This window comes from Betta splendens, chromosome 13 (assembly GCF_900634795.4).
Source record: "Betta splendens chromosome 13, fBetSpl5.4, whole genome shotgun sequence".
Taxonomy (NCBI): Eukaryota; Metazoa; Chordata; class Actinopteri; order Anabantiformes; family Osphronemidae; genus Betta; species Betta splendens.
Genome location: NC_040893.2, coordinates 10,337,521 through 10,354,228, shown reverse-complemented (window position 1 = coordinate 10,354,228; position 16,708 = coordinate 10,337,521). Strand labels below are relative to the sequence as shown.

General features: G+C 43.0%; 1 protein-coding gene across 2 annotated transcripts in view; it reads left to right on the top strand.

Annotated features, from left to right (window-relative positions):
• The window catches only part of LOC114867610 (F-BAR and double SH3 domains protein 2-like), a 35,996-nt gene extending 19,298 nt beyond the window's left edge, over nt 1–16,698 (top strand). The window contains exons 9-22 of one of the 2 annotated variants that reach the window (XM_029170429.3): nt 709–831; nt 1,104–1,199; nt 2,133–2,207; nt 4,460–4,576; nt 4,684–4,788; nt 8,028–8,117; nt 8,350–8,412; nt 11,238–11,372; nt 11,531–11,614; nt 11,712–11,889; nt 12,369–12,589; nt 13,064–13,256; nt 13,346–13,440; nt 13,692–16,698. In XM_029170429.3, the coding sequence (XP_029026262.1) occupies nt 709–831; nt 1,104–1,199; nt 2,133–2,207; nt 4,460–4,576; nt 4,684–4,788; nt 8,028–8,117; nt 8,350–8,412; nt 11,238–11,372; nt 11,531–11,614; nt 11,712–11,889; nt 12,369–12,589; nt 13,064–13,256; nt 13,346–13,440; nt 13,692–13,784 (1,668 nt within the window). In that variant the 3' untranslated portion in view covers nt 13,785–16,698. The remainder of the gene's footprint in view (nt 1–708; nt 832–1,103; nt 1,200–2,132; nt 2,208–4,459; nt 4,577–4,683; nt 4,789–8,027; nt 8,118–8,349; nt 8,413–11,237; nt 11,373–11,530; nt 11,615–11,711; nt 11,890–12,368; nt 12,590–13,063; nt 13,257–13,345; nt 13,441–13,691) is intronic. The other variant, XM_029170430.3, reaches the window with a different exon arrangement.
• The last annotated feature ends 10 nt before the right edge of the window (nt 16,699–16,708 follow it).

The window sequence follows — 16,708 nt, the reverse complement described above, 5'->3', positions numbered from 1 at the left end:
ACATACACACATTAGCCTGGCTTTCTCTTCCTTCTGTGTGATGGCTGTGTTTTGCAGTGTGGGTACAGCTTGGCAGCTTTACACTGTCTTGGCATAGAAAGACATACTTCATCAGTATGTTTATATCAGTGCATCGAAACCTCTAATGATAAAAGCTGTCATATGAAAACAGCTGCTGTTTTTCTACTAATTCAAATTTAGCTGAGACCAAATCCACAACATCTCTCCTGTGGTAGACATTATCTATCTGTGGTAGGTATTATTTTGTCCTAATCTCAGTACAATGTTAGTGTCCAGAATATTTGACAGCAGAACTGCCTTTGTTGATAATCTTATTGTTTCGCTTTTGGATCGCTGCTCCTCTAAACTGAAGTTAAACAAACTATTTAACATATATCCAGGACATTCATCTCCTTACTGCTCAAAATAACAGAGACTGGAAGGACACAATAATTGTTATGTTCCGGCTTCTAGTTAAGATACTCAAGGTTAAAAGATGGAAGCTGCCAGTAAAGAATTTAGTGGCTTGCCACATGTAAATGAATGTAAAAGCTCTGTAATAACAACCTTTCTCTCTTGACTCTGTTCTTATCTTGGTTTCTCCTCCTGATTCCTTTGCACTATAACAAAGAATTGTGGCATTACTCTAAATCAATCCTTTTGTTTCTCCTTTAAACCTTTGGTCCATCCCCTTTTTTTAATCCCTAGGCCTTGGATGGCAGGATCTACGAGCATGTGAAGGACTATCTGGTAGCGCTGTGTCGCACTGAGCTAGAGGCCTCTCAAGCTACTCACAACACCTTTCAGTTCCTGTTGGACAAATCCACCAGGGTGAGTTGCTACACTGTCTTTTTAAGTTTTTTTTCACTACTTCATTAGGCTTTTTTTCTTACTGGTGAAATACTGTACTGTATGTCTAGTCAGGTGCTGTCCATTCATGTACTTTATATGTTATAATAAATACTCACCCTCTACAGGGTTGAAGTTGAAAAAAGTTTTACTTCTTTGGGATCAACAGAGGCCGTTCCCTGAGGCTGCACTGGGAACCGATGTTGACAGGTTTTCACGGTTCCGTATTGATCTCCTTCTGTGCTTTCATTCAGATAATCCAAGAGTTCAACCAGCAGTTGTTCATGCAGGAGAATCCAGTGTTTCACAAAGCACATGACTTCCAGTTCCAGCCCAGTGAATGCGACACGGTGAGATACCCAAGCCGTACTGTACTGTATCCATGCACATGCAGCATTGGGCCCTTTTGTTGTTAAAGGCCTATTGTTTGTATATGAACCAGTTCACACTGTACAGTAGCGCCTCACGCCCAGTTTCTTGAATTTCCTCAGAACTTTTCTGTCCCATCAGATAGATTTTAGCATACATTATGTCCCTTAGTTACTTAGTCAAAGTCACTTGAGTCAATGGAACAGAGCTACTGTATGTTTATTTCCTAGAATGTAGAGTTCTACTTACATATATAAGGCCTCTGATATCAGAGAGCCAGTGCTGTCTTTCTTATTCTCTGTAGAGAGGTCTGGTTCTCTTGCTTCCATTCTTGTTAACAATGGATTTAAGCACAGTAACTGCATGAATCTGCTCTGTTCTAAATTTTAATCTTGTTATTACCAAGTTGTGTGCCTATTGGGGGCATCTCTTTTAGCCGTAGATCATTTGAACCTAAACATCTCGTTCATCAAGTCAAGTGGCTGTTGTTTGCCAAGTGATGAAGATGCGTGTCATAATGCAGCACTGGGCCTCGTCTCACTGCTCTGGGGGCCTGTTAAGTACTGCCATCTAAAAAAAGAGCTGCCTCCCAGTGGACACTGGTCCTAACGCCGCTACACAGCAGCTGTCCTTTTCTCCTGTGAGTCAGTTTGTGCTCTCTAACTTCAGTCTGTTGTGTGGCGCTCACGTTCCCTCTCTGATCTGTCTCTTTATTCTTGTTATTCTGAAGCTTTTCTACAATGTGTTATTCCTTCCCTTTGCTCTCCTAATCCTATGTAACCTCTGCTAACACTTCTCCCTAAACAGTTTTCCATTAACCCCTCCTTGTATTTGGGTGTCTGTGTGCGTGTGCACTGCTGCTCTTGGGCGCGTGGCTGCGCGGGTGCCTGGCTGCGTGCATGTGTGTGCGCCAGACTCTGAGCTCGGTGCAGCAGTTGGTGGACATTGAGCCGTCGCCCGTCAGTGCCATGAGAATGACCCTGGCACAGGTAGTCTGAACTAGCATTCCCATCTTTATTCCTAACATCCATTCATGTCCTAATACTTCTTATCCATTAAACCTAACACTGATCTGAACATGTACCGCGGCAAACTTTTAATTGTTCATGCCTCAGTTTTTAGAGCTGAAATGCATTATTAAAAATAATTCATGAATTAGGTTCTAGATGTATAAATACATTTAGCAAAAAAAAAGCATACACAACGCAACACAGCGCAATACAACACAATATGTTGTTGGTCATCGTCCCAACGTAATTATGTCACAGTAACATGACTGTGACTCTTGCATGATGTAATAAACGATTCAGGTGTGGCTGCAGTTTCAGTTGACATCATGGCTATTGCTGACAAACAGTTCCCTTTTGCATCATCTGCTAAAGAAAGTTCACTTTTTTAAAGTGTCTTCGCTTAAAGTGCGGCATCCAAAATCAAACTAAACTTGTTAACTGCAGAAGGACTAAATCATAATGAACACGATTAAAAGAAATACTGGAACTAAGTTTGATTTCAGGTGTTTCTTCAGTTTGTTAGTAATGAAAATAAAACACATTACTCGGATTCAGCAGCGTATTTGCCAGCTGTCTGCTGCAGGCTGTGCAGACGACCAGTCTCTCCTTTCAAAATCCATCACATAGAAATACTGCTGCCTTGATACAGGCGCTGTTTAACGTGATGCGTTACATGAGAGGATGGAGGTTGTTTAGCATGAAGCAGAACTTATGACTGAGAAACAAACCAAACCAGCCAAACTTTATTCTGACTCTTCATCTGTACAGCTGCACTCTACAGAAGTATTATTGCAGTGCAGGGTTTTACTGGATGTTGCATGATCACACCGTACCTGTATTATGACCTACATCAGTACAGTACATTACCACATTTAGATTGGAACATTCTGTAGGTCATAACTGCTAACGGCTAACATTCATCAAGATAATTGAAAAAAAAAGAAGACATTATTTTAATGGTTCTTATCAAGTCACACTTTACAAGACTATCGCTTGTTATAATAATATATTGGCCTTTTTAGCACCTTGTGATTTAAGAGCAAAACATAAAACTTATATATAGAATGTGGAAACTAAAACGTTGCATCTGAAGATTCAAAGCATGTTACATTCAACAATACGAGCCAAACACCATTAAAACGCCTACGTAGGTTCAGTTGATTTACGTTGCATTCATTTTAACAAACTCCCTAGGCAAAAATAGCGCCCTGTGTGTCAATGCTAGCTCTTTTTCTAGTGCCTGAACCCTTCTCCCTTACTGGGGTGTAATTAAGCTGCAGATGTCCCGTGTAATGCTCACACCTTTCACACCTATACTTAGTCAGATTATTGCCTTTTGTTACCTAGGCAGCGCATAATCAATAGATGTGATATGCGTGCAAACCTGCAATATCATCAACCTTCCTTTAGTGAACACGCTTATTATAAGATTATGGGAAGCCCATTGTCTCAGGCCTGCAAACATCATGGACAGCAAATGCCAATTCTGAGGGTCACTTTGTTGTGGCAGCACAAAAAAAACAAATAAACAAACCAAAGAAATATTGTTTATATTGTTTATTATGTGTGTAATTAAAATCTATTTTTAAAAACCCAAAGCACCTATAGCTATAACTAACTAGCTCGTATATTATTTTGATTACTGGTGAGAAAATTTGTTTCTTGTGTTGTATGCACAATCCTGACAATTAGTTAGTTAGCATAGTATTAGCATTAGTAAATGACAAACAGTCAGGGTGCACTGGATTAGGTGGTTAGGTGCTGCTGAAGTATATATAGTAATAAATATAACTAAGCAAAGTGGCTAAAACCTTTCTAATGTTGTTCTTTTATGTCATCTCACAGTGTGAAAATGACTCAAGTAATACATGTTCAGTGTTTACGTTCATATGTAAACCAAACACACACATTTAAAAGGACCATGTTGCTGGAAGCTTCTGCTTCCATTTGATAGCACAGACCAAATCACATGCTCACACAGACACTGACACACTCATTCTTTTCCACATGTGGCTTTAATAGCAGCTATTTTGTTCCAAGAGGGTAACAATAGAGCTTTTGCACACACGCTGTATTAATTATGAGAGAAGGCAACAGTCTTTCTCGCACTTTCTCCAGCTTAATTAACAACTTCAAATCTGCAAATCGCACACCTTGGGCTCTAATCACTGTGCACGTGTTTATACTGTGTGCGTGTCTGCGTGTGGTTGCATGCATGGTTTGTGTGTTAGAGTCGTCAGCTGGAGTCGGAGACGGGGACGACGGAGGAGCACAGCCTGAACAAAGAGGCCAGGAAATGGGCGACCAGGGTGGCCAGAGAGCACAAGAATATCATTCACTGCAAGAGGGTAAGACGGACACACTCCCACTGTCCAGTCCTATTCTAACAGTATGATTTCAAACCAATACGCACTGTTTGGGATTTTGTGATGACTGTTATGTGTGCTGTTTTCAGTCTCTGGAGGAGTGTGAGAGCCACGGCTTGCCCCCCACGGAGCAAGGCAGACTAGATCTGGAGCTGAAGATAGAAGACACCAAAGAAAACATGCGCAAAGCCGAGGTCTGTGACTCAGATCGAGAGAATTTATTTTTAGGTCCAAAGCTACTTAACAGATGATAAATTATAGGGGATTTTCCCATGGCACCCTTGCCTTGTGTCTGCATTCACACTCGATCCCTCCCGCGTGAAGTCTGGACGTCGCCTTTACTCCCCGACTTGGAACTTGTGCGTGATCGTTGCTGTTTGTCAGCGTGCGAGCCCTGCGATAGACGGGCTTCACCCTGGCTCCGCACACAAGCGCGGCGGTGACAGTCAGCGAGGATATATTTGTTCCTCAGCGTCTGGGCTGCGTGACTAACTGTTCTGTACATACTCTGAATGCAAACAGCGGCGAGGACTGTCACACCGTAGGAGACGCCACATCAGTGGGTTCGCCTGACAGCGCCCGTCCCTGCAGTCTGGCTCCGCCGCCTTGTCTTACGTCTATCTGAGCAGTTCACAGGCGGCCTTTCTTGTCTGAATCCCGTCTCCTCGTCACACCTTGAATAAGATCAATGCGTCGTCTCTCGTTTTCCTCAGCTCAGCTCTGCATCAGCCTTCTCTTGGTTCTTGAATTTGGTTTTCTTCCTCCACTCGGTTGCTCACTACATCACCGCTCTTATGGCGCTTCCATGTATCTGGCACCCTCTGCTGTCAGGTTTGGTGCAACCTCATAACACACCGGGTGGTAACTCCTGTGTAATTGCTCATTTACTACACTTCACACGCAGCGCGTGGTCTCAGCGTCCACGGGACACTTAGGGGGACTTTTAATTGAAAACTGCAAACATTTGCACTCGCCCCTTCTCTGTTACCCCACCCTCCTGTCTCCTGCTCCTTCTGCTTCATTTCTTTCTATGCTCGCATTGTCTGCTAGGCTTTCAGGCCACAGCATTACCTTGAATAGGATTATGAATATTTTATGAGCTCATTTTGTATAAATGGCTTCAAACACAGAGCTCTTATCGCACTATAATAAAGGGAGTGACGGCAGTACAAGAGACGTTATCCTGGTTTGATAACAGTATTATCTGAAAAGTGATAGCATCATCCTTTCCATTTACAAGCACTTTGCAGTAGCTATTTTGAGAACTTGTTACTAGGAAACTCAAGCTAAGCATGTATGCATGACAGAGAATGAGTTAATGACACCTAATTTAAATAAGTTTGTGAATTATAACCTACCTGCGTTGACTAAGTGGAGAAATGTTATTTTTACTCCTCTGCTTTTTAGAAACTGGAGCTTGAAGGCTAAACGTGGCTACTGGCCAGTGAGAAAGATTGATGTCATAGCTAGTCTTGCTACCTGTCCTTGTTTAATGATCGCTCATAAATTGCCTGGTTTGTGTGTGACAACATCTTTAACGCTTTGGTGGACAAAGGAGGCTCAAAATCAATGTTTAGAGTCGATCCACTGTCTGTGCTAAAATGGGATCATTATTTACTGTATGTCTGCGGGGCGACCGTTCTCCAACACCTTGATTCACCTCAGCGGCCCATTTTAATACACTCGCCTCAGTGAGGGCGGTGAAAGAAGAGTCTCTGTGTTAGACGCCTTGATAAAAGTCAAGTACAATGGTTGAAACATAAATGTACAGTAGTGTGAATTAGGTCTTTTTGAGAAGTAAATATCTGAGAGGAAAACTTGTTTACTCTCACTGACTGAACTCATTATGTGCTCCAAAGCCAGCTCAGCATTTGTACGTCAGATGAAGCATCATGTCTTTTTGTTGGTGACGTTTCTAATTCCCCTAAAATACATTTTCCATATTATAAAAAGATGATTATTGTTATTCTTATCATTCCCCTATTGTGAAACATTCCTACAGGCTGAGAGTGGGAACACTTGAGGCAGGCTCATTCTAATGAGCTGCTGAAGGTTCAGTCTGTGCTCATTACAGCTCCAGGACTTTCCCGACGCAAACGATGCATCAACATAGTGAAGCCATTGTCGTTTTTCTTAACACAATCAAACTATGGATATCCAGAGTTCCACTGCTGATCAGTGCATACTTTTATCTAAATTCACCTTCAGTGCTGTGTTCTCATACAGTTTTGTGTGTATCAGTACAGAATTATTATATTGCTGATCTGATGCTTGTATAGCAGCTACTATAGACACATATTGGCAGTAATTGGCCAAACTACTCCCACTCTGCTTCTTAATGTTTCATTTTATAGTATAATGTTCAGCTTTTAGTTTGCAGTTTGTGACTTTGTTGCAGCACAAAGTTTTAGGTCAGTCATAAATTTAAAAGATCATTATTAATTTAAGCCAGACAGTTGAGCTTTCTCCGTCTCTGTCTTTGTTTCTCTGTCTGCCTGTTTGTTGGGTTTATTGACTGAAGCAGCTCGGTTGGGTCGTCTTCTCACCGCTGTCTATCTATTTCATTGACTTTACCTAATGAACGTACCTTTGCACATTCTTTGAAGCAGCCGTGCCTGACAGTACACAGGTCAATATTTCAAACTTCTCTTTCCATTAGTCCTGTATGTGTATGGTCCAACAGAAGCAGTAGCGGCGACCGAAGATGAAGCTTTCTGCTGGCATTTGTTGGGCAGCGCTAATAGACATGAAAAAAATGCTTAAGCACTTTGGTCTTTATTGATCGAGCATTACCTGTATATGTGTCGAGAGGAATCAGGTATCACTCTGCCCTGTCAGCAACAGAGAAAGGAGAGAAACAGGGAATGAAAGTGGAAGTTGATGAAAGGAGAATATGGAACGATAAAGCTTCGGAGATAAAAGCAAAGGTTCAGGAGACCCGACAGATTAAATATAAAACTCAGGGCTTTCCCCAATGCTGGTTATAGCTCAGTATTTTTTTTCCTTCGGTACATTTCATAATTTATTATAGTATGTGAGGGACTACATGACAGGTCCTGCCGCGCAGATCTAGTTCGGGTCATCTGATTATGCCAGTGAGCTGTGTGTGATGTTTAGCAGCTGAAAGCCCTAATAATCAGAGTGGTTATTACCAACTGTTACTGCTGAGCCACTGTGGGACATAATTTATTGCTCTCACAGCATGTGTTAAAGTTTTTACTTCATAGCTACTGTAATATTTAACTTAATTAGGTTAATTGTGGTGATTTATTGTAGGTGCACACTGGCTGTTAAACACAGCTTTAGTTCATTGCTCAAAGATTTGGAGAAGGTGCCTTTTTAAAGAAAAGCAGATGGTGAAAAACAGTGAAGCCTGGTAACTTTTGTGCCCAGTCTTCCTAATGGTCTTTACCCATCTCTTGTGTCTCCAAAGATAATAAAGTTGAAAGCTGAGGCTCGGCTGGACCTTTTACGGCAAGTGGGGGTTGCCGTGGATACCTGGCTGAAGAGTGCCATGAATCAGGTGTGTTTTAAATAAATTCTTGACACAAACGTTGTGTGGCCATGTGTGTGTGTGTGTGTGTGTGTGCGTGCGTGCGTGCGTGTGTGTGTGCGTGTGCGTGTGTTTGTGTGTGTGTTTGCCTCTATCCACTCAGTCGTCACATTCACACAAACAGCCGTCAGACCTGCGTATATTCATATCCACGCTGTGTGTGTGTATACAAACCCCCCCACTCTCTGTGTGCATGCTGTAGGTGATGGAGGAGCTGGAGAACGAACGCTGGGCCAGCTACACTTCCCACGATCCCTCACTGTCGGTGAGACACCTCCCCCCACTCCACCTACAGTACACTGCTGCGTCCTTGCCAAGCCACTTGTCACTGGTACTATGCTAATGCAAGTGAACTGAAGGACACCTGAAGGAAGCTGCAGCAGTTTTTATTAAGTAGAATAATCACACGTGCAACATGGAAGTAGAACATCCCGTCACTGATTTGTGTTGCTGTTTGTAAATCACATGGCTCCACCACCTCACTGATTTTATTATGTGAAAACCTCCCACATGTATCATCTCTTGTGACAGATCTATTTCAGAGTGATGCACAGTATATTGCAAGATTATTGACCTCAGCTGCTTAATCATCTGTCCCACTAGATCCACGCTGATAAAATGCGCCTCTTTCCTATTATAACACTGATGTGTGCTAGTCTTTGCACAGTGTATCACATTTGGTGTTATACTATATCCTGAGTAATGATGTGAAATATGAAGATATGTTTTTATCACTGTTATCATTATTATTATTAGCCATATTTCATCTTTTTCTTATTACTGACAAGTAGTAGGAGGCTTTCAGGTTCATATTATCTGTAACTCCATTATTAGGCAAGTTTTTTTCAGCTGAGCATAAAGTTTAGAAAACATAGGACTGGATAATGCTGGAATAAACAAATTAGAGGTTTGGTGCCCTTAACAAAGCCAGACAAATAGTTTGCCTCTCTGCTTTCATTCTTTGTGTTAAGCTAAGCTAACTGGCTGAATAATGGTTGCTTATGTAGTTGTACATTTTTCTCTTCTTTTCTTGCGGGTGTGACCATGACTCCAAGTGTAATCCCACACAGGACTCTGTGAGGAGACGTGTGTGCGTTTCTGTCAACAGGACTAAACATAGTCAGTCTGCTCCACTGGAAAGATTTGACATTCTGCTCACACGATGATGCAGCCGAGTGTGAGAAAAGGAGAGAAAGCCTGGAAAGAGGGACGATAACATGATTTGCATTGAAAGGGGGAGTGCTAGACAGCAAATAGAGGAGAGAACCTTAGCAGGGAAGAACAGGAGATAGTGTGACTTGGCGGAGGTTTGAGGGGGAGAGGTGAAGAGGGAGTAGCGTCATTGTGATAATGCTGAAGTAAAATTGGACGCAGAGGTGAGAGAGACGGGGGGATTGTGAAAAACCTTGACAAACATAACACTTCACACAGCCTATGGTTTTGATCACTGTGATTTGGAATATTTTGTATTAGTCTTGGGAATACTTTAACGTTTCTTTTGAATGTTGCTTGCCCTATTTAACTTTATGAGTATGTGTCAAAAATGTAACAGATGAGGAGAATCACTGAAAGGAAAGACAGCTCCTCCGAAACCTTTGAATTAACTTGGAGTGCACCAGAGCTTGAAGAGACTGACAGCAGCAAAGATGGAGAGATTATTATAACAAGGTGCAACACGGGGAGTAGAGCGAACGTGTGATAGAGAGAGGGAGAGGAAGGGGGATTGTAAACAGCCGTTTGCTGATTAGGAGCAGGTCAAGAAGTGACCGACGGCGAGAGACAGAAGAAAGAATTGATGGGTTGGGAATGATGATTTGCTGAGGAGGCCATAGCTCAGACGAGTGTGAGGAGCAGCTCCTTCCCTCAGCTCTGTCTTCATCCCACTCAGCCCTATTAATTCAACAGTAAACTATCATCAGCAGCGAGCCCTCAAGTGGCACGAGTATCCAGTGCCTTCATTACACACTTATTACCTCCAGGACCAATAATCTCATCCATTTGTCTGCATCTCGGGTCTAATGGTTCTCACTGAGACGTAGTTTTACGTTACACGCGGGTCAGTTTGGACCCACAGGCTGCACAGTGCACTGAAATTGGGATTTTGGGAAGAATATTTACATAATTGTCACAAATCTTTCTGTCGACTGATCAAAACTGAAATTTGACCATTATATTGTTTGTGAACATACTGAAGGTGTTCATCACTCTTAAGCCTTAGCTGTACGTCGTATCTTTAGTGCCAAAATGCTGAACTTGACCAACCCAAAAATCCTAATGTTGTCACTGTGAGCTTGGCGTGTACAGTAGAACCGTTCCCAGTGGGCAGCATTGACACGACTGTGTGCATTTTTGTTAAAGCACACCTCAAGGTTATTCTTTCCATTCTTCTGTCCATGAAACCATCCTGGGAGATCCTATCGTTTAGAAAACACACAAAGGCTTATTGTGCACTAGTGTAGAGTGTACTGTGTCATCAGAAATCTGATGACTAAACACAATGGCTTAGGAGTGCATAAACACACACACACACACACACACACACACACACACACACACACACACACACACACACACACACACACACACACACACACACACACACACATTCTTTCTCCCTAAATACAGTATTTAAATTGATGTGTGGCTCATTGTGTGTGTGTGTGTGTGTGTGATGGATCTTTCTGTCCCGGCTGGATCACACAACCTTCATATAAGCCAGTCACATATTTAGACAACAAAAGAAGGAGGGATCATATGAAACATTAGCCTCTCTTCAACCTGTGGCTTAAAGCTGCAGTAGCCAAACGGAGCAGGACAGAAAACAGAGAGCAGGTAAGGAAGCATTGGTGCAGGTTGTTTAGTTAACACTGTCGAAAAGCTGAATAAGGAGACTTAGCAAATGTTGAATAGACATTAGGACGGTAACACAGGCGAGAGTGTGAAAGACAGAGCAGGTTTGTACTTGGTGGTATTCAGTTCTGGACTCCACCTCTAGTGCGTTAGAGGTGAGTGGAGCTTTTTTCCTTATTTGTCCTTGTGCTAATCAGAGGTTTGACTTTATCTGGCTGCGTGTGTGTGTGTGTGTTAAAGGGCACAGTGGACCTGGAGCGTGAAGAAGGTGAAGAATGTGAAGAGAACATGGAGGTTTTTGACGACAGCAGTTCTAGTCCTTCGGGGACTCTCCGAAACTACCCGCTGACCTGCAAAGTCCTGTACTCGTACAAGGTGCAGTATGAACCAACCCACACGGTCACATCCCCCCACACGTATCAAGTGTCTCCACCAAGGAACACAACACACAGCATTTTGTGCTAATGCTATGACTTTAGCTGCTTCCTGTTTCTCTCTCCCACTTTCCTATTGCTGCTGTCTGTCTCCCGCAGGCCTCCCAGCCAGATGAACTAACTATCGATGAACAGGAGATGCTTGAAGTCATTGAGGACGGAGACATGGAGGACTGGGTGAAGGTGGGTCCACATTACTTTGCGGAGTCTTTGTGCTGCGCGGTCGGCCCCCCCGCCCTTCGTCAAACTCACTTCATCGGACGAATGTGTGTTTTTTCAGGCTCGCAATAAAACTGGTCACGTAGGTTATGTCCCAGAGAAATACCTTCAGTTCCCGACCTCCAACAGTCTGCTGAGCATGCTTCAGTCTCTGGCCACGCTCGACGCTCGATCGCACACCTCATCCAACTCAACCGAGCCGGAGCTGCACTCTGGCTGCATCAACGGCGACACAAGCAGTAAGTGGTGTCGAGGCTAAGATTTCAACAGAAGAAGCTAATTCATTTCAGTGTGCCTGGTGTTTCTGTTTTTGTGTATGTCTGTTGTTGTGTACTGAAACTTGTTGGGTAATTTAAGGTCTAAGTGGTTCTCCATCAGACAGCAGGGAACAAGAATAAGATTGGCTTGACTAGTTGTTTTCATTTGGGAATTTGCTCTTCTTTATGGGAATTTTCACCACAGTGCTGCTAACTTCCTCTTCTTCTACCTTTTTTTTCTTGCTCTACCTGAATACTTGAGGAACATCTGACACCTAATTATCATCGCAGTTCACTGACGCATCACAGTTAAAGTATTTCTGTCTTCCCCGTATCTCCCTCTCTCCAGCACTCTGCACTAGTCTCCTCACGACAATGAGGGACAGACAGACAGCTGCATTCCTCCAAGAATAATAATAATTCCCTTTGTTGCATCTCTTTGTCCTCCCCTCACTCTGCAGTGGCGTATGTTCGTGCACTTTATGATTACGAGGGTCAGGCAGACGAGGAGCTTTCCTTTTGCGAGGGAGCCGTTATCCGCCTGCTGAGCCGCAACACTCAGACAGACGACGGCTTCTGGGAGGGGGAGCTCAACGGACGGGTGGGAGTCTTTCCTTCTGTGCTGGTAGAGGACCTGACTGAAAACGGGGAGACCAGCGGAGGAGGGGCGGGTGACATACAGGTACAGTATCACACAGACACTCGCTTTACTCACTTTACTTTTCTCCAGACTCCAGAGCTGAGCTACGGATCTGGTCAGTTATTTCCTCAGGGCAGAAATACTAAGGATGTAGTGCGGTCCTCTGTCGGCCCATTCTACTCCCTTCCTGCCTGTTTCCAGTTGATCTATCAGCAGGGCAGAGTTCACAAACAGCGGATCAGAGCTGCCGTGTTCCTGCTGCTCCCTGATAAAAACCCTACACTGCAATCAAGAGTAGAGGTTTTATCTGTGATACTGAGTGGTGCCCTGTTAGAGCTGCAGCAACAGGAAGGGCAAAGCTCTCCCGTCCTCTGAGCGTAGCCATAACACACTCAAGAACCCCAATCCGCACTCCAATCCGGATGCTGTCATCAGAAATATTTGTTCCGGTGATCACGGTCCAGATTACACAGAGCATGGAATCACGCGAGGTGGTTTTTCTGCATCTTTTCGTAGATCTCCCCGTCTTTGAAGTTGCCGTCGTCTCTGCCACCCCTGCCACTGTACGATCAGCCCCCCATCAGTTCTTTCACCAGCCCCGAGACCTCCACGCCCCCCCCTCTCCCACGCTCACCCTCCGCTGCACTTAACGGGGAGCACAAGCCTCCACTGCCTGCCTCAGCACACAAGGGCCCACTCTCCACTCACAGTAAGAGACAGAAACACACACACAAACAGTAAAACAACGTGTTTGCTGGGAACACTCATTGTGGCTTTTTATCATTTCTCTCTCGGTAGATCAAACCTCTGGCAGGAGTCCAGTGTCGCCAGGATTTCCTCAGACTCAACCACTGCGATTCACCCCTGAAGGAGGCCCAGGGAAACTACGGCCTGTGTGTATCAGACTTATTTATGTTTAACTCTTTATTTATATTTAGTTTCCTGTCAGCATATTTTGATATTTAAGTTGCATAAGAAGGTTTAATATGCTAAAAAACGTATTGTATCTGTAATACTGTATTATAAATGAACAAATAGGAAGCTAATGATTGATTAGTTGTCTAAGGCAGTTTACAACCCTGTTTCCAGCTTCTTTATTTTACTGTAGAACTTGTATTGCTCATTCATTCCTTCATTGCTACAGGTGCGAGCTGCTCCTCCTCCACCCAAACAGCATGCCCGCCGACAGCAGGAGAAGAGCGAAAAGACAGAGGAGGTGGAGATCACGCTGGTGTGACAGACGGGCTTGAAGGTGCTCACAGACACTAATGACCGGTTTGGGGAACCAAGCCTCTCTGGACTGAAGTGAGCCCAAACAGGTGATGTGAAGTAAACTGAACTGAACCTCGTGGAACCTTCCAGCTGCTCCGAGCCGTCTCCCATCCTCGAGTCGAGGAGGAGAGCAGGGAGGGGGGGGGATCCCTGTATCAGCTTCCTATTGAAGTGCCGCAGTAGCCACCTCCACAGCCCTTCCCTCCCCCTCTCTCCCCCGTCCTTCCATTCTTGCCTTAAAACCTCACCTCATCAGGCAGCAAACAAGAGCACAGCAGGGGGGAGAATGAATGTTTGTGGTGCGGAGGTGTGAGTGAACACAAATCCTTTTGTTTTTCTTTGCCACCGATGAGCTGATAAAACAAATTAAAACATACTGACTATATACGTCTATTATCCTACACGGTCCATTCAATTATAACATGAGAAGAAAGAACTGCTAACTGGCCCAGTTAAAAAGTTGAAGTGAAATACTCCATGTTTCACTGGATTTTATGTTCAGGTGGTTTAAGAGAAATAGAGTTTTATTTATTTTTTGACATATCGCATAAACTGGGCTCTGTGAAGCAGAATCAGTTGCCAAGGTTGTCATGTTGTGGCCTGTAGTGGAGCATGAAGTACATGGATGGGTTGTGTGTGTGTGTGTGTGTGTGTGTGTGTGTGTGTGTGTGTGTGTGTGTGTGTGTGGGATGCAGAGTCCCCCTCATGGATGTATTAAGAAGACCCCCTCTCCCCAGCCTTGCCCTCACCAAATATAGTCCTTATGATCATATGTATTCAATGTGTATTAGTACAGTACATTACTGTTGTCATAGGAGTGTTAATGCTCAGCATTTCATATATAACTCAGCTGAATGGATTACCATGTCTGATATGTAGTGGACGTTTTATCCTCATACTGAAGGGCATTGTAAATACAGTATGACAAAGGGAAGACAGGAGTGAAGGGAGAGGAGGGTGAAAGCAAAGGGGAAAGGAGGCTGGATCCTCCTTCCTGCTCTTATCTCAGCCTTTCTTCTCATCCCTCGCCTTTTCTCTGTTTTGTCCATTGGCAGTGGGTGTAAATCAGTGGTTATCATGTACACACATACAGCTGAATAATACTACACATGCGTTGTTATATCTTTGTCATTCTGACCCGCTGCGTGGTCACTGGTTGGTCCAGGAGGAGGCAGGCGGTGCTTTCAAAAGCACTGAAATTGTTGGTATTCACTATGTGGTGACAAAGAAATGTTTTATTGGACATGATCCACAGTAGGCAATGAAAGTATTTGGGGGTCAGGAGTTTTATTAATCATTGAATGAACTGTACAGCTTTTATCTCTACAGATCATATCTCCTCACTCTGATTCTGATTCATTTATGCTGTTGCTCATGTATAACACATTTACCTATTAGCTGACACACAGTACATTACATTTGCAGGTATTATTTTTATCTGTTTCCAAGCATCCCCATCACATCGCTGTGGGAGTCACCTTTTTATAGCAGCAAAGAGACACAGTGTTTTAAGATCATCCCTTTGTTTTTCTCATGTTTTACATTTCAGCCTTGTCGGTGATAGAAACAGGAAAAAGAGATCCATAGTGGAAAAAGAAACAGTAAATGACAAACAATTGAAGCTAAATACAAACCATTGCGTTTTTTAATCAAATTAAATAACCCTTTCTTGCCTAAAGGGCAGTGTAGCACTTTTATTTATTTGTACTTTTCCTGCAAAGTAGCAGCGTCAGAACGAGCTAAAATGCCTCTGATCCATCACTTTAGTTAAAAACACAGAAGCCACTTATTGTTTTTGTTTGAATGCTTGGTTGCATCCAGTTTGTTTCAGTGTGACTGATACTTTTTCTTGTTTTTCTAAAGAAAAGGGGAGATAAGTGTTGTTTTTTTTTAAATTTTATAAACAACAAATAAAATAGATGATACATTTTGAATATGTAATTTTTTGTTTGATTCTGAAGACGTGTCCCAGTTCTTTACTCCATATCTATTGTAGCCAGTGTTAATTTCAGAGTCGGGAATGCACTTGATAAATATGTGGTGTTTAATAGGCTGATTCAAGATAATCATGGTGTAAAATCTCCAGAAAAATGGCGAAAAACTAAAAGTGAAGACATTCAATGTGTGTTTCTCTCTCCTGTTATGTATATTCATTTTGTATGTGAATTGTAAAAACAGTATGACGTTTGAAAATCAGTGCAGTGACATTTACAGAATATGTAATATGGAGCTGGGACACAGTTTGTAAAGACCTGATCTGGGCCCATAGTGAGTTCTTCTCTAGATTCAAGAAATTTTAAAAATGCTTAAAAAGACCATTTGTTTTATTAAATCAGCCTTTAGAACCACAACACATGTAGTGTAGCATCCAGACCTGCTGCTGGTGTGCGACCCAGACTCGACCCGGAGCGGTGGGGTCAGAGGAACGGCAGCCTCTCCGTGATCTCTCTGAGATCTTTTTTTATACTCGTTTTCGAACTTGTTTTGAAGTTTATGGTTTACATCAGCATCAGGCAGGCCCTCCCGTCATAAAAGCAGTCAGTCTATCCATCGCATAGGAAACGAATTACCTTTATGTTGCCAGTTGCCACTTTAGCACAGCATTTTCCCTTTTTGAACATTGTGTTGCAGCATTCTATTATTTGCTCTGAGCTTGTTTTTGGTTTTATGTAGTTCCATATTTTTCACCCTTGGATTTGGAGCAGTTGCACAGCCGCTGTTATTAACTAGCGGTGGAACAACTGGCCTTTTTCTTGCTTCACAGACAGTTGCCATGGTGACAATAATGAAAAGTCTTTCTGCATATAATTATTGGCTGTACAAAAAAGTTTGTATTTATTGTGTACAAATGTTAATTAATAAAAAAATATTGAAAAGTAGTTTGCTGTC